At 45.6% G+C, this 18,154-nt stretch overlaps 1 protein-coding gene across 1 annotated transcript; it reads left to right on the forward strand.

Moving 5' to 3' along the window:
* Positions 1-8,470: 8,470 nt before the first annotated feature.
* LOC117131450 lies at positions 8,471-14,340 on the forward strand. Its single transcript, XM_033283581.1, has 2 exons — positions 8,471-12,616; positions 12,689-14,340. Exons 1-2 carry the CDS (start codon positions 10,748-10,750, stop codon positions 14,234-14,236), a joined length of 3,417 nt encoding a protein of 1,138 aa, XP_033139472.1. The 5' UTR covers positions 8,471-10,747; the 3' UTR covers positions 14,237-14,340.
* The last annotated feature ends 3,814 nt before the right edge of the window (positions 14,341-18,154 follow it).

Here is an 18,154-nt window from a genome sequence, read left to right on the forward strand (position 1 = left end):
CTCCAAGAGCACCATCACCTTTTGGTTTGGACATCGGTTGGCATAGTGGCCAAGGCCATGACACCTAAAGCATTGGATGTCTCTGGTTCGTTTGGTAGGCTCTTCTTTCTTTTCTCTATCAACACGAGCAGGGATATTAGTCTTAAAAGCTGTATTTGTTGTGGAAGAAGACTTACCCTTCTCTTGATAGTTTGGCTTGGAAGCAAAGGTCGGTTTAGAAGCAAAGGTCGGTTTAGTGAGACCCTTTCTCTTGACTTGTTGCTCGATCAGCACAGCCTTGTGTAGCATCTGCTCCATGCTGTCATAGTCTTCCAGCTCCATCCGGTCTTGTATGTCCCGGTTGAGCCCGGTAAGAAATCTGGCCATGGTGGCGTCTAAGGGCTCTTCTACATCAGCTTTGATCATCAAGGTCTCCATCTCCTGGTGATAGTCCTCAACTGAATTAGAACCTTGAAGCAAACGCCTGAGTTTACGGTGTAGATCTCGGTGGTTGTTGGGGTCAAAAACGGTTACGACAAATTTAACATTCAAAACGTCCGAGGAGGAAAATAAGAATTTCTCCGAAGAGTATTTTTCGAAATAGACTCTTTCTTACGAAAAAGCTTTACGGAAGAAAGAATCGAGATGTCCGACGAAAAGCTCGAAACAGGTCGCTACGTAGCGACCGAGCTCGAACCAAAGCTCGGTCGCTACGTAGCGACCGAGCGATCGTCCCGCTCGGTCGCTACGTAGCGACCGAGCGATCGTCCCTCTCGGTCGCTACGTAGCGACCGAGCTCGAGCCAAAGCTCGGTCGCTACGTAGCGACCGAGCGATCGTCCCGCTCGGTCGCTACGTAGCGACCAAGCTCAGCCAAGCTCGATCGCTACGTAGCGACCGAGCGATCGTCCCGCTCGGTCGCTACGTAGCGACCGAGCTCAGCCAAGCTCGGTCGCTACGTAGCGATCGTCCCGCTCGGTCGCTACGTAGCGACCGAGCGATCGTCCCGCTCGGTCGCTACGTAGCGACCGAGCTCAAGCCAAAGCTCGGTCGCTACGTAGCGACCGAGCACTCGTCTCACTCGGTCGCTACGTAGCGACCGGGCTCGAGCCAAATTTCGGTCGCTGTGTAGCGATTGAACCTTTCCGAACATCGATATGACACCAGTCCATGCATTCTCGTCAAACCTTCGAATGCTATCTCCCGAAGACCGTAGCAAGCTCAGTCCATGTTTTCCGCTATTCTAATTCATCGATCAAACTTCGCGGATTAGAAACCGCGGAAAACTCGTAGTAAACGTGTCGAGTCGGAAGACGGCCCAAAGGGACCTAAAACACGATTCGAAGCCCATCCTACGATTTTCCTAACCAAAAGCCCGTAAACCACAGCATGGTTTACGCTTGGCCCACAAGGAAGGATAAATGTCAAGTTTCCGCGGATAAATACGGAAGTTTTGAAGATAATTATGAAGATCGGGAAAAATGGAATATCTCCATTTTTATGCTATGACGGCTTAAGGGCAGAAGAGTAAAAGCGTAAACCGACCTTGGAGCTAGTATATAAGGAGTCCTAGGCGAGGAGCAGAGGGGAGAACTTTTTCAGAGAAAACTTAGCACTTAGAGCAATTTAGGCAATTTTCCGTTTTTGTTATTTCGAGCTGCGACTCAATTAGGTTTAGCCGTCTTAGGGTTGCTAGAACTAGGAATCTCGCCGACAGCTCTCGAGCCCAGGCTTATACCTTGTTGTAACGCTCATACGCAGATTCGGAATAAGATCTACTTTGCTCTCTTTTCGATTTCTTATTTTTATCGTTGTTATTCTCGTGTTCTGATTGCTTGACGTGTGGTAATTAACAGATATCCGGGTCCTCTGGGAAACTAGGGTTTTCTTAGTTTCCTTATTTAAACGGAAATCGACAGTGTGAATTTCGGTTCCCACAGTTTGGCGCTAGAAGGAGGGGGACTTACGGATCAATCTAACCCGCAAAAGCCACTCAACGATCAGGAACGATATGCGAGATTCGACGTGCGCGAACGTCATCTCATTCAAGGGGGGAGAAACGATCTATCGAGCCAAACCTCGAAACGATCTCCTTGTTATCGAGTTGACGATTCGAGATATCGACGTCGCTAGAGTACTAATCGATACCGGAAGCTCGGCCGATATCATCTTCAAAGACACTCTTGAAAAGATGGGGATCAGTCAATCCGAGTTCGCGAAATACCCAAGCCCACTGCTAGGACTTTCGGGGGAAACGACCATGGCCTATGGATCGATTAGACTCGCTGTCAAAGCCGGAACCGTGACGAACATCACAGAGTTTCTAGTCGTTGACCGCCCCGCATCTTACAACGTTATCATGGGGACGCCATGGCTGAACACCATGCGCGCAATCCCATCAACCTACCATCTTTGTCTCAAGTTCCCGACCCCTAACGGAGTCGAGGTAATCTGGGGAAATCCAAGAGTTTCGCAGGTTTGTTTCGCCGCGGAACTAAAACGAAAGAGACCGATCCTCGAAATTACTCCTAAGAAAGCGGAGAAAAAGACCTCCAGCAAAGATACGCGAAGTCAGGATTCAGCGGAATTCTTCTGGCAATCTCGTATCATCGCAGCTCTAGATGAAAAACGCGAGCCAACATGTGAACCCGTGGTAACGATCTGTCTCGACGAAGCCTTCCCAGAACGCTGCGTCGAGGTTGGAGCCAATCTCCACGAGCCTTTAAGGACAGAACTCATAACCTGTCTTAAAAAGAACCTTAATACTTTCGCATGGGCTGCGGAAGATATGCCAGGAATCGACATTAACATAACATGTCACGAGCTGAATATCGACCCAACGTTCAAACCCGTCAAACAGAAAAGACGGAAGCTGGGACCCGAACGTGCTGCCGCAGTAAACGATGAGGTCGAAAAATTGCTTAAAGTTGGGTCGATAACGGAAGTAAGATACCCGGACTGGCTCGCCAACCCCGTAGTAGTCAAAAAGAAAAACGGGAAGTGGCGAGTTTGCGTAGATTTTACCGACCTAAACAAGGCATGTCCAAAGGATAGCTTCCCTCTACCACATATCGATCGATTGGTAGAAGCAACAGCGGGCAACGAACTCTTATCCTTCATGGATGCCTTCTCAGGTTATAATCAAATTAGGATGAATCCCGACGATCGTGAGAAGACTGCGTTCATTACTGATCGCGGAACTTATTGCTATAAGGTAATGCCCTTCGGCCTCAAAAACGCTGGAGCAACTTACCAACGACTCGTGAACCGAATGTTCTCCAAACAACTCAGAAAAACGATGGAAGTTTATATCGACGACATGCTCGTCAAATCCCTCAAAGCAAGAGATCACGTGTCACATCTCGAAGAATGCTTTGCACAACTAAACTCCCACAACATGAAGCTCAACCCGACGAAATGTAGATTCGCCGTGGCATCAGGAGAATTCCTCGGCTACTTGGTCACCAACCGCGGCATCGAAGCAAATCCAAAACAGATCAACGCACTAATCGAGATGGCTTCACCAAAGAACAAGCGGGAGGTCCAAAGACTGACCGGCAGAATCGCAGCACTTAACCGATTTATTTCACGATCAACAGATAAGTGCCTGCCCTTCTACGACGTCCTGCGAGGAAATAAAAAATTCGAATGGTCGGAAGAGTGCGAAAACGCCTTCCAACAGCTGAAGCGTTATTTAGCTACTCCTCCAGTCCTCGCAAAACCCGTGGAAGGGGAGCCTTTATTCTTGTACATCGCGGTGTCGGCAACGGCCGTAAGCGGAGTCCTGATCAGGGAAGAACGCGGAGAGCAGAAACCTATTTTCTACATAAGCAAAACCTTGCTGGATGCCGAATCTAGATATCCGTTGATGGAAAAATTGGCATGCGCGGTCGTAACATCGGCCCGAAACATCGCCGAAAAATATTCTCAATCCCACACGATTGTCATCCTCACGACTTTTCCCTTACGGACAATTTTGCATAGCCCAAGTCAATCAGGACGATTGGCTAAGTGGGCGGTCGAGTTGAGCGAGTATGACATCGAATACCGACCAAGGACGAGCGCAAAATCACAAGTGCTCGCAGACTTCCTGGTCGAACTTCCAACGGGAGCAATAACCAATGAGGAACCAAATTCCACCTGGCTCCTCCACGTCGACGGATCCTCATCCAAGCAAGGATCGGGTATCGGGATCCGTCTCACATCTCCAACGAGCGAGATCTTGGAACAATCGTTCAGGCTGGAATTCCATGCCTCAAACAACGAGGCCGAATACGAAGCGTTAATCGCAGGTCTACGTTTCGCTCATGGCTTAAAAATACGCAATCTCCACGCCTACTGCGACTCCCAGTTAGTGGCCAGTCAATTCAGCGGAGAGTATGAAGCCAGAGACGAACGGATGGACGCGTACCTCAAACTGGTCCAGGGTCTAGCTCAAGACTTCGACTGCTTCGCCCTTACCCGGATCCCCTGTTCCGAGAATGTCCAGGCGGACGCCCTCGCGGCCTTAGCATCAAGTTCCGATCCAGGACTCAAAAGGGTAATTCCGGTCGAATTCATCGAACATCCGAGTATCGGACCACCAGTCGTTGTCAATCTCATAGAGGGTCAAGACGACGAGGAAGAAGAAATTACGGTACCACCACCATCAGAGCAATCTGATTACGGCTGTGATACCCCATGGCTTCAGGCGATTCGAGACTACATTATCGACGGGCAACTGCCCGCCAAAAAATGGGCAGCTCGCAAGATCCGAACACAGGCCGCACGCTACGTGACAGTGGACGGTGAAATCTACAAATGGAGATTCTCCGGACCACTCCTGACGTGCCTGGAAGGAGAAAAGGCGAGGAAAGTAATGGAGGAAATACATTTCGGCTCATGCGGCAACCATTCCGGCGGAAGATCACTAGCCGTGAAAATCAAACGCCACGGATAATATTGGCCAACAATGATTGGAGATTGCGAGAAATTCGCACGAAAATGCGAAAAATGCCAACGGCATGCGCCAACTATCCGACAACCGGCCGAAGTTCTTTCCTCCATCACATCGCCTTATCCCTTTATGCGCTGGGCCATGGATATTGTCGGACCTCTGCATAATTCAAAGCAAAAGCGCTTCCTTCTAGTCCTTACCGATTTTTTCTCAAAATGGGTAAAGGCGGACTCGTACGCAAGTATAAAAGACGTCCAAGTCGAGAATTTCGTATGGAGAAACATCATCTGTAGGCATGGAGTTCCTTACGAAATCGGAACCGATAACGGGTCTCAATTCATTTCCACCCGATTCGAGGCATTCTGCGAAAAGTGGAAGATACGACTCAACAAGTCAACTCCCAGATATCCGCAGTGCAACGGACAGGCTGAAACAATCAACAAGACCATTCTCGACGGACTGAAGAAACGCTTGGAGGCCAAAAAAGGTAGATGGGCCGACGAACTCGAGGGAGTCCTCTGGTCTCACCGTACCACCCCAAGGCGAGCAACGGGAGAAACTCCCTTCGCCCTGGTATACGGCACGGAGTGCATGATTCCCGCAGAAGTAGAATTTCCCGGTGTTCGAAGAAGGTTCTTACCTGAACGAGAGGAACTCAACAATGCTATGCTCTTGGACGACCTCGACCTCATTAACGAACGCCGGGATCGAGCGCTCATCCGAATTCAAAACTACCAGCACGCCGCTGCGAGATACTATAATTCCAACGTACGGAATCGTAGGTTCAATCAGGGAGATCTGTCCTTCGCAAAGTCTTCCAAAACACCGCTGAACGAAACGCGGGAAAACTCGGAGCAAACTGGGAAGGTCCCTATAAAATCGAAAAAGTCGTCCGCCCAGGTTCTTACGAAATAGCCAACATGCAGGGCATAAAAATCCCTAGAACCTGGAATGCGATGCATCTCAAAAAATACTATCACTAAACAAACCAACTCGCAATCACTGAACTACGAGACGGCTTGATCTCCGCAAGGAGTACGTAGGCAGTTTGCCGAAAGGCAAATTCAGCTGTCCCCCCTCATTAAAAAAGGGGGGGAGTGGGTACGTATACTCGTATACTCCCAAAAAATCGAAAAATTTCTTACCACACTTTTGGTGTTTTCGACTTATCAAAACATCCTCACCCGCGAAATCGCAACGAGGTCTTCGGAAATAAGTCGGCCGCTTGGGAGAATCAACCTTTAGCATCGCGAGACATCGCAAAAAATGCCTCAAAGTTGGTTTCTTCCGAGCAAACGAAATCTCCGCAAAAAGACACATACATGCACACATTAACATTTATTATGCGCAAAATAATCAAAATAACGGCACACGCCACCAAGTCCGATGCTGATCACATCGAACTCACAAACGTCCTAAACAGACATAGACATATCACGGAGATGACTCTCTTACATCCGACACAAGGATAATAGCGCTATAAAAGAAATCCGAAATTTTGGTCTAGCACTTCCGGTCTCCGGAGAGATGCTCGATTCGTATCAAACAAGTCATATAAGCCGAGAACTTTTCGGCGGACTTTACATCGATACGAATCAGGAAGAAATCGCGACAGGAAAAACGATAGCCGGTTAGTCACCGCACAATCCTTAAACCGAAAGTAAACCTAGGTCTTGCCCTAAACCCAGCGCACTGGTCTCTAACATCTCAAAGGCATGATATCGAAAGATAGGAGATTCTTAAACCACGCCTCTATGTTTACGTTCGATACCTTCAGCACCCCCGCAGAGTTCACATCTCGCGGAAGAACTCTCGAAACAGGTCTCGAATAAAACATTTCACAATCGAAGAAGGATATGAGACGACAACTCATCACCTTCCTCCCCACTATTCACAAATTTATAAAAAGAGTTATCCGATTATCATACCATAAAAAGAAAGCCGCGGAGCAGCAGGGATTCAAAGCCACACACGGCCAGTCCCGAAATACAAACAAGGCCATTCAAGGCCGAAACATAAAAACATGAAAAAAATTTCTCGCAAGAGATCTAACCAAAGTCACCCTCAGAACTTACGCCCCCTCTTCACCCGCTGCCTCGTCCGAGCCTGGAGCCGCGTCACTTCCGTTCTCTCCGACCATCGGGTCTTTCCCCTCTGGGTCTTCTGAACATGTCGGAAGGAAGCACGCGGATTTCAGGTCGGGCAGGATAAGATCGAAATCTCCATCCTCGGCCGCCATATCTCCCTTGCAGCCGGACAACCGGGCCTCTTCGGCCTCCAAGAAGTTGGAATCAACGATATGAACTGCGAACGGTAAAAACTGGTTAGACTAAGTCCCTGAAAAGAATGCACGAAAGACGATCGAGAATTCAAAAAAGAAACAAACCTTTCCGTGAAGTCCCGAGTTTAGGCTCGACCCACCTCGCTGCAAAGTCTCCCCGTCACCGCTCTTGGCAAGTTTCCTCCTCCGACTCTTAGGCTGAGTAGCCAGGACAGCGCTAGGAGCACGCAATGCCAGAACGATTTCTTTTCTGGCTGGAGGCGGAGGCATAGAGTCAGCAGCTTTCTCTTTGTCCTCGACGAGGATCGGAGTCGTGGAAGATCCCGCAGGTAGGACTTGCGGGAGAGGAGCCGCGACGTCGGTCCCATGACACGGGGCAACGACCTGCGCGGAAGAAGACGGAAACTCGGAGCCAGTTTGAGCTAGTTCTTTCTCGGCTTGACGACGAACTAGTTTCTCTCGGAAAGAAAGATGACCGGCAACACAAGCCGGCACTTCCGCTGGAGAAGTTGGAATCAGAGCCGGAGAAGTGGCCTCACCCATCTCGACGTCGGAATCTTTCTTATCACCTTGGGAGGAAGACATGTTGAGAGAAAAGTTATGAAACTAGAGAGGTTTTTGAAGGAATGAAGGAGGGAAGGTGTGAAGAAAATGAATGACAAGAGCTCACTACTTATAGAAGTATGGGTTCGGAATGTCGTCTCGACAACTTTTTTCCCCGGAATTTTAAATGTAAATTTCGTCCAATACACTTAACCTTGTCAAAGTCATCTATCCGCCCGCTAGAGTCACAACTCTAACGGGCTGGGGGGCTAACTGTTGGGGTCAAAAACGGTTACGACAAATTTAACATTCAAAACGTCCGAGGAGGAAAATAAGAATTTCTCCGAAGAGTATTTTTCGAAATAGACTCTTTCTTACGAAAAAGCTTTACGGAAGAAAGAATCGAGATGTCCGACGAAAAGCTCAAAACAGGTCGCTACGTAGCGACCGAGCGATCGTCCCGCTCGGTCGCTATGTAGCGACCGAGCTCGGCCAAGCTCGGTCGATACGTAGCGACCGAGCGATCGTCCCGCTCGGTCGCTATGTAGCGACCGAGCTCGAGCCAAAGCTCGGTCGCTACGTAGCGACCGAGCGATCGTCCCGCTCGGTCGCTACGTAGCGACCGAGCGATCGTCCCGCTCGGTCGCTACGTAGCGACCGAGCTCAGCCAAGCTCGGTCGCTACATAGCGACCGAGCTCAAGCCAAAGCTCGGTCGCTACGTAGCGACCGAGCACTCGTCTCACTCGGTCGCTACGTAGCGACCGGGCTCGAGCCAAAGTTCGGTCGCTGTGTAGCGATTAAACCTTTCCGAACATCGATACGACACCAGTCCATGCATTCTCGTCAAACCTTCGAATGCTATTGATGCGGTCATCAAATCAGTACCTGAACTAGAAGCCAACCAGTTGCACCAAACAGCTAATCCAAAGACTCACCAGGATATGTGTTCAATCAAAACGGCGTATGTCACCAACCAGGAGGACATTGTCCATGAAACTAATTTTCCTGCATTCTACGATCAACAAGGAGTCAATCCCAATTGGAATCATCATCAAAGATACTCGGACCAGGAAGATATAAATTTTACAAACCGGAGGTTCTCCATCCCGTCCATCTGCGAGTATCCGAGTTTAGATGTTGTTTCAAGCCCAAAAAAGAAGCGTTCCGACCCAAACCAAAGCTTGGACATCAAGAAGGATCTCTTATCTTTCCAACAAGCCAAGAATGGGAAGAAAAGTCCACGGCAATATGGAGTTATGATCAATTTCTCAAAACCGGACAAACCAGTTCTGCACTTGCCTTATTTGGAAGCTGACCGGTTCAATCAATTGCAAACCAGACATTGGCGACCAGGAGAGACATCTAACCATTCAGGAGACAAATCCAAACTTCCAGGAGAGTCAGAGACGTTCTTACAATGCACCAGCATCCATCAGATTATTCAGAATCAAACAAGACCATACTTGCCATTTTTGGAGTCAAAAGCCATCAATTCTCAACAGCTCTTTTACCATCAAGATTGGTACGACTTCTATACATATTTATTCAGTAAAGAAGTTCCCAAGAAGCTCACTTACAGCCTCAAACCGTCCAGATACAAAACCAGAATCAAATCCCTTGAAGAAAGCCATTGGAACCAAGAAATTCTCCTAACGGCTAGTTTATCGGTTTCCTTGTTTAGTTTTTGTTTCCTTTCTTTTTTGTGACCGTTTGGTCTCTGTCTGAGGTCATGCTCTATATAAGCAGACCCATTTGTATACTTTAGATTCACCTTTCAATCTTTAAGAAATAATATTCAGTTTATCTTTTATCAAAGAATTTCTTTGCATAAAAATCTGTTCTTTAGTTTCTAAGTGTGAGATACATTAGAAAGCTATTGAGTTCGTGGTTCATAGGTTCTTTGTGTGATACAGGAGCCTTGAGACACAGATTGAGAGAGTCAATCAGCACCCACGGATTGAGAGAGTCAATCATAATCTATCCAACATCATCTATCCATCATCCATCTTCAATCATCTATCCATAAACCATTCCATCCCTTTATCTTTTAGTTTCTATTCTTATTTTAATTATTCATAAACTCATTGTTCTTCATTGTTTCCAGGTTAGATTGGATTAAAAGGAATAGCAAGTCGGCCATCTTCACCATCTTTCCATCTGGTCTTCTTCCTTACCGATAAGATCGACCCATCGCCCATCCATCTCATCGACCCAGCTTCCCAGCCTGCAACATTTGGTATCAGAGCTTAAAGCTCCAATATCAGGTGATATCAATCCATATCTATCTATGTTCTTTTCATTCCTTGCTAGTTTTCATTTATAAAAAAAAAAATAAAAGACCAAAAAAAATGTTATTTGCTTCAAGTTTGAATTTTTGCATTTTGTGTTCTTGAGAAAAGAAAATTAAAAAGAGAAAGAGTTTTGTTAGTTTGATCCACGAAATTCCTTTAACATATTAGTCTAGTTGTTTGCATTCATTTCCCCCAGCTCCCTTTTCCATATTTAATTTTGCATACCATAAAATCTCTCATTTTGAATTTTTCTCATTTATGTTGCATCATTTAAATTAAAAAAAAAAACAAATCTCATATATTGTTTCATGCTCATTTTGTGCATACCATATAGTAGTTATATTGTGCATTTAAATATATATATATATAAAAAAACCATTTAGTCTTTTTTTGCATTAGTTCATTTCCTAGTTTCCTTTTTCGATTTATTTGCATTAAAAAAAAAAAGTGTTCTGTGTTTCCATTAATCTGAAAACCAAAATAAAAACTTGTTTCTTTGTTTATTTTAAATATATTTCGTGCTGCTTCTGATATATTTTATAAAAAAAAAGAAGAAGGAATTTTCCATTCTTGTTTTCAAACTTTTCGAAAAAAAAAAAAAAATTAATAAGTTTCCATTTTGCTCTTTATTCTTTCCTTTGTTTGTCTAGCCACGAATTGATTCTTCTTTTATCTGTTTGTGCAAGGTAAACATTAAGAAAAGACAGAAGAGACGCCATGGAGTATTACTCAGAAGAAGAAGACTCTGTTGATTCAAGCCAATGTTCCGATATCGATGAAACCGACCAAGCATGGTCCAGTAAGGAGGATGGCTGTGAAAGATCGTGTTCTGCTGATGAATACTCTAGTTCAGAGTATGGAGACGACCCTGGTGAAGAAAGTCCTGAACCTAAACCACCAGACCACTCTCAAGGCAACACAAGATTTTACAAGAAAGGAGGTTGCCGAGAAAACAAATCATGGAGCATTGACACTGATTCTGAAATCAGTATGGGAGAGGAAGATGAATGTGATCCACATCCTACCCAGGCTTGCAATCCTCTCAAGAAATCACTGATGCCAGCCAGCTATGGAGTTACTCCATACAAAGTACCAGGCCGATCCAAATCCACAACAGCTAGAAAAGCACAATCAACACCAGCTGCCACAAAGAAGCAATCCAGAACAGAACGTGGGAACACACCTGATTATCTAGTCTTTTCAGGTTCTAGCATGGACCCTGGAGTCTATTTAAGATGGGAGGATGATATGAAGCAGTGGCTGCGAGCAAAGAACATCCCAAAGGAAGATAAGCTATCATATGCCCTTGATATGCTTATTGGAAAAGCTTACACTTGGTGGGAACAAGAAGATGCCCAGACCTACTACTCTAATCCAGTACTCAATTGGGGAGATCTTAAGGCACGCATGTATAAGGAGTTTGTAAGGAAGCTCAGGGCCAGCAACAAAGTTCTCACAAGGTCTATGTACCAAGAAAATCGGTGGAGTTCAATGTCAACACCAAAGGCAAGACCAGCTGCTGATAAGAGTCACGCCCACTGTCCTGATCCAAGGAAGTCATTGTCCACTTCAAATAAGGCAGAGGAGGTTGAGAAAATTTCTCCAGGCAAGAAGTATCAAGGCTGGACAAGCACCACATCAAAGCACCATCACCAAGCAACATCAAGGAAAGAGGTGTCTAGCTTAAAACCAGAATCTTCTTCTATGCCTATGAGTGCTCACGGCCTTAAGCCCAAGAAGGTGACATCAAGTGTCCCTACACTTCACAAAGGAGCTATGAGGTCGTCCCAAACAGAGACGTTTCAAGAGAGACCCATCCCTACACTTTTGATGGAATCACAAGGGATACAAGAAGTATGTCAAAGGTCCAAAGAAACTTCCAACCAACAAGAGAACATAAGAAGCCAAGGTAAGTCCTCTAACTCTAAAAATTTAAAAGATCAGACATGTTATAGATGTCATAGACGTGGACACTTTGCTGCTGTTTGTCCATCTAAGAAATTGAAAGAAACATCACTAGGAGAGAAAACTGAAATATCAAAAATAAGTGATAGTTTAATTCAGTCTGATTTGTTGGTTTCCAATGCTTGTATAATGCACTTGTCTATGCCAAAAAGTGTTAATACAGGTCCTAAGGAGCATGAGTCCATTGAAGAAGAACCACCAGGAGAAATTATTGAGATGGACCAGAATAAAGCTCAAGACATAAGGAAACACATGTTCCTTAAGGAGATCAATTCCGAGGCATCCATACTGCCCAATCCGACCAGCACTACACCAGGTATGATCCAACATCAAGATATAATTAGTAAAGCTAATTTGTGTGTTCATGGTACAGGAAGCCCAAGTTTGGAACATAGGATCCAAAAGAATAATGGGGATAATATTTCCAACAAATGGAGGCAGAATCCAAGCCAAAGTTATACAAGAAAGAGTGGACCACAAGAAAGTGAGGCCACGACTGAATGTACCAGACTTTCTGAGGCCACTCCAAGAGAAGTCCAAGGTCATGAGATCATTCCTGAGCCACTCCACAATTGGAAGATAAAACCAGAACCATTGATTTTTCTAGAACCAAAACTCAAAGTAAGTTTTACTTTAGATCAGTGTGTTCTTTCTTACTCCTTGACAACATTGATGCACTTGTCTTTCCCAAAGGATTTTGAGACAGGTTTAGGAACTCAGAAGAAGTGCACGGCCCAAGGACAAAGGACACCAGTTCTGATATTAGGTACATCACTTGATTTAAATAAAAGAACTGATAGTCTTGTTCCATTAAAACTTTCAAATTCTAGATTTAAGCACTTGTCTTTGCCAAAGAGTTTTGATCCAGGGATAAGACAAGGTGATGGACGACCAAGCCATGGTAAAAGGATGGAAGAGAAACAGGGACAGCACCTGACTTGTCCACAAAACGTTGAAGGAGACGCAAGAAGCATCAAAAGCAAACAAGCTGCCAAAGAGAAAAACATCCTTCAACTAGCTAAAACCATTTGGGGAAATCTGAACTTTACTTGTCTTATTTATAAATTTTCAAACCCAGATATAATCCACTTGTTTCCTGCCAAAAGTGTTGAATTTATTTCAGGGGCAGAGGCTAAGCATCACATTGATGATCAACGCAAGGAGATCACAAAGTGTTTACATGCCAAAAGAAATAAAGAAGTTGTCATCAGCAACCTCTTGATCCTAGACGTTCCAGAAGATAAGACACCACCCAGCAGAGTGCCAGACCAAAACAGAGGAGTAGCCTTGTCGTTCCTACTCAAAGAAGAGCCACCAGATGTGCCATCAAAGATCAAACCCATCAAATACCAAGATTATCCAGTTTCGAGGTCGAAACTTTTTCAAGTGAGAGGGTATGATGCGGTCATCAAATCAGTACCTGAACTAGAAGCCAACCAGTTGCACCAAACAGCTAATCCAAAGACTCACCAGGATATGTGTTCAATCAAAACGGCGTATGTCACCAACCAGGAGGACATTGTCCATGAAACTAATTTTCCTGCATTCTACGATCAACAAGGAGTCAATCCCAATTGGAATCATCATCAAAGATACTCGGACCAGGAAGATATGAATTTTACAAACCGGAGGTTCTCCATCCCGTCCATCTGCGAGTATCCGAGTTTAGATGTTGTTTCAAGCCCAAAAAAGAAGCGTTCCGACCCAAACCAAAGCTTGGACATCAAGAAGGATCTCTTATCTTTCCAACAAGCCAAGAATGGGAAGAAAAGTCCACGGCAATATGGAGTTATGATCAATTTCTCAAAACCGGACAAACCAGTTCTGCACTTGCCTTATTTGGAAGCTGACCGGTTCAATCAATTGCAAACCAGACATTGGCGACCAGGAGAGACATCTAACCATTCAGGAGACCAATCCAAACTTCCAGGAGAGTCAGAGACGTTCTTACAATGCACCAGCATCCATCAGATTATTCAGAATCAAACAAGACCATACTTGCCATTTTTGGAGTCAAAAGCCATCAATTCTCAACAGCTCTTTTACCATCAAGATTGGTACGACTTCTATACATATTTCTTCAGTAAAGAAGTTCCCAAGAAGCTCACTTACAGCCTCAAACCGTCCAGATACAAAACCAGAATCAAATCCCTTGAAGAAAGCCATTGGAACCAAGAAATTCTCCTAACGGCTAGTTTATCGGTTTCCTTGTTTAGTTTTTGTTTCCTTTCTTTTTTGTGACCGTTTGGTCTCTGTCTGAGGTCATGCTCTATATAAGCAGACCCATTTGTATACTTTAGATTCACCTTTCAATCTTTAAGAAATAATATTCAGTTTATCTTTTATCAAAGAATTTCTTTGCATAAAAATCTGTTCTTTAGTTTCTAAGTGTGAGATACATTAGAAAGCTATTGAGTTCGTGGTTCATAGGTTCTTTGTGTGATACAGGAGCCTTGAGACACAGATTGAGAGAGTCAATCAGCACCCACGGATTGAGAGAGTCAATCATAATCTATCCAACATCATCTATCCATCATCCATCTTCAATCATCTATCCATAAACCATTCCATCCCTTTATCTTTTAGTTTCTATTCTTATTTTAATTATTCATAAACTCATTGTTCTTCATTGTTTCCAGGTTAGATTGGATTAAAAGGAATAGCAAGTCGGCCATCTTCACCATCTTTCCATCTGGTCTTCTTCCTTACCGATAAGATCGACCCATCGCCCATCCATCTCATCGACCCAGCTTCCCAGCCTGCAACAGCTATCTTCCGAAGACCGTAGCAAGCTCAGTCCATGATTCCCGCTATTCTAATTCATCGATCAAACTTTGCGGATTAGAAACCGCGGAAAACTCGTAGTAAACGTGTCGAGTCGGAAGATGGCCCAAAGGGACCTAAAACACGATTTGAAGCCCATCCTACGATTTTCCTAACCAAAAGCCCGTAAACCACAGCATGGTTTACGCTTGGCCCACAAGGAAGGATAAATGTCAAGTTTCCGCGGATAAATACGGAAGTTTTGAAGATAATTATGAAGATCGGGAAAAATAGAATATCTCCATTTTTATGCTATGACGGCTTAAGGGCAGAAGAGTAAAAGCGTAAACCGACCTTGGAGCTAGTATATAAGGAGTCCTAGGCGAGGAGCAGAGGGGAGAACTTTTTCAGAGAAAACTTAGCACTTAGAGCAATTTAGGCAATTTTCCGTTTTTGTTATTTCGAGCTGCGACTCAATTAGGTTTAGCCGTCTTAGGGTTGCTAGAACTAGGAATCTCGCCGACAGCTCTCGAGCCCAGGCTTATACCTTGTTGTAACGCTCATACGCAGATTCGGAATAAGATCTACTTTGCTCTCTTTTCGATTTCTTATTTTTATCGTTGTTATTCTCATGTTCTGATTGCTTGACGTGTGGTAATTAACAGATATCCGGGTCCTCTGGGAAACTAGGGTTTTCTTAGTTTCCTTATTTAAACGGAAATCGACAGTGTGAATTTCGGTTCCCACAGTGGTAATGGTGGGGAACAAAGCGTCTTTGCATCAGCATGGAAAGCTCATCCCATGTATCAACTGGCGCCTCACCTGCTCTCCTCCTGCTAGTCACAACTCGATCATACCAGTTAATAGCATAGCCAGTTAACTCAGCAGCAGCAAGTCTAACCTTTTTAATATCAGAAAAATTTTGACAATCAAACACAAGTTTAATTTTTCTTTCCCATTCAAGAAAAGCATCCGGATCATTTTTGCCATCAAAACTTGGAATTTTCAATTTCAAACCACTCAAGCCATCATTGGTTCTTTCATTTCTACCAAAAGGATTGACATCACCTCGGTTTTGATGCCTAGGAACTGTCACGCCCCCAATCCTGGAAAGGATTGTCGGGACGGCCATGGTTCGAGGACACAAGGAATCTTTAACTTAACCTTATAAGAGAAAAGAGACAGCTAAGACGAGTAAGACGGTAGCTGGACGAGATAGAGAAGTAGCTCGACCAGCTTAACGAAGCTAGGTTGAGTTCACTCCAGCTCAGCCACTACTAAGTCAGCTACACTAGCTGGACTACTAGCTCACTCAGCTGAGGCAGCTGGGAGTCAGCTCATCTCAGCTAGACGGACTGTTCGGGTTTTAGGCCGATGGTCCGGGTCCGGGTCAGTGGCGGGCTGTGAGGTCCGGCCATGAGGCCATGGGCTGTTGGGTCTTTGGGCAAGGCCGTGGGCTAAGTCCAAGAGGCTTGGGGCATGGGTTGGGCTTGTGACCGCAAACCCAATCAGAAAGGGCGAAGGGATGCAAGTGGCCGAAAGGGGACAACCCTTGGCCGATGGTGCCCATTCGCTAGCAAGTTGTGCCTGTTCGTGGGGCAAGACTTACCCCCTCGTTTTCTATAAATATGGGGTCTCTCCTGTCGATTTCATTATCCAATTCCATAGTAAAATACTCAGAGAAAAACGTAGAGAGAAAGAAAGAGAGAAAGAGAGAGTCCCGACCAAGAGATCGGCCGGAAAAGGGCCGGTCGTGGTGGTTTTGTATCTCTGGCAAGGAGAACGGTTTAGGAGAGAGGAGGCCGTGTGGTTATGAATACCCAAGGCATAGAGAAAGGTCTGGAGAAGGACTCCAAAGCCGTGGTTCAGTCAGATAGGGTCAGTGGGGTAACCACCGACTCATCGGCTAAGACCATCGGACAGTCCGAACCGGTCTAGCCATGGGCGTTTGGATTGTGTCCCATTCTTCTTATTCTTTTCATACAATTCTTCTTCTACTCCTTCTGTACATTGGCGTGGCCTTGTGGATATGTTGGGATTGGTTTTAACCGTGGTTCTGGTTGAGTAATGCGGTCGCGGTCCATAACCGTCGAGTTAGGCGCGCACATGGTCTAAACTGGCCTCAGATGATCCGATTGAATAGAGGCGGTTCTGTTCTGTTCTGGACGGTTGCAACCCTTACCTGAACAGTCACAATGGTTCATGACTTATGTAGGTTAAGGCGTGGTCCTTTGGCCATAGGCCGGACACACGTACGGACCAGACAGTCCATAAGGACAGTTAGGTCGAACGGTTGGAACATCTGAATGGGTGTGAGTTGCCAAGGGTCATGAGTTGCCAAGAGGCACGTGTGTCCAAAGGGTACTAGTTCCCAAAGGGTGTGAGTTCCAAACGGTGCCATTGGTTCAAGGCTTAGGCCGAACCAAGTGGACAGTCCGCGGCTGCATAGTCGAACGGACGGACGGTTAGTTTAACCAGAGTGTTTTATCGCAAGGTCTGATTGGTTGCAAGGCAATCCGGTTTGGTCTTGGGCCTTACTCTGTGGTATGGATCCAGGCTTTGGGTCGGATCAGGTAAGAAGGTCCGTGAGCCTTGCGGGAGAGGAGCCGCGACGTCGGTCCCATGACACGGGGCAACGACCTGCGCGGAAGAAGACGGAAACTCGGAGCCAGTTTGAGCTAGTTCTTTCTCGGCTTGACGACGAACTAGTTTCTCTCGGAAAGAAAGATGACCGGCAACACAAGCCGGCACTTCCGCTGGAGAAGTTGGAATCAGAGCCGGAGAAGTGGCCTCACCCATCTCGACGTCGGAATCTTTCTTATCACCTTGGGAGGAAGACATGTTGAGAGAAAAGTTATGAAACTAGAGAGGTTTTTGAAGGAATGAAGGAGGGAAGGTGTGAAGAAAATGAATGAGAAGAGCTCACTACTTATAGAAGTATGGGTTCGGAATGTCGTCTCGACAACTTTTTTCCCCGGAATTTTAAATGTAAATTTCGTCCAATACACTTAACCTTGTCAAAGTCATCTATCCGCCCGCTAGAGTCACAACTCTAACGGGCTGGGGGGCTAACTGTTGGGGTCAAAAACGGTTACGACAAATTTAACATTCAAAACGTCCGAGGAGGAAAATAAGAATTTCTCCGAAGAGTATTTTTCGAAATAGACTCTTTCTTACGAAAAAGCTTTACGGAAGAAAGAATCGAGATGTCCGACGAAAAGCTCGAAACAGGTCGCTACGTAGCGACCGAGCGATCGTCCCGCTCGGTCGCTATGTAGCGACCGAGCTCGGCCAAGCTCGGTCGATACGTAGCAACCGAGCGATCGTCCCGCTCGGTCGCTACGTAGCGACCGAGCTCAGCCAAGCTCGGTCGCTACGTAGCGACCGAGCTCAAGC

The sequence above is a fragment of the Brassica rapa genome, unplaced genomic scaffold (assembly GCF_000309985.2).
Source record: "Brassica rapa cultivar Chiifu-401-42 unplaced genomic scaffold, CAAS_Brap_v3.01 Scaffold0951, whole genome shotgun sequence".
Taxonomy (NCBI): Eukaryota; Viridiplantae; Streptophyta; class Magnoliopsida; order Brassicales; family Brassicaceae; genus Brassica; species Brassica rapa.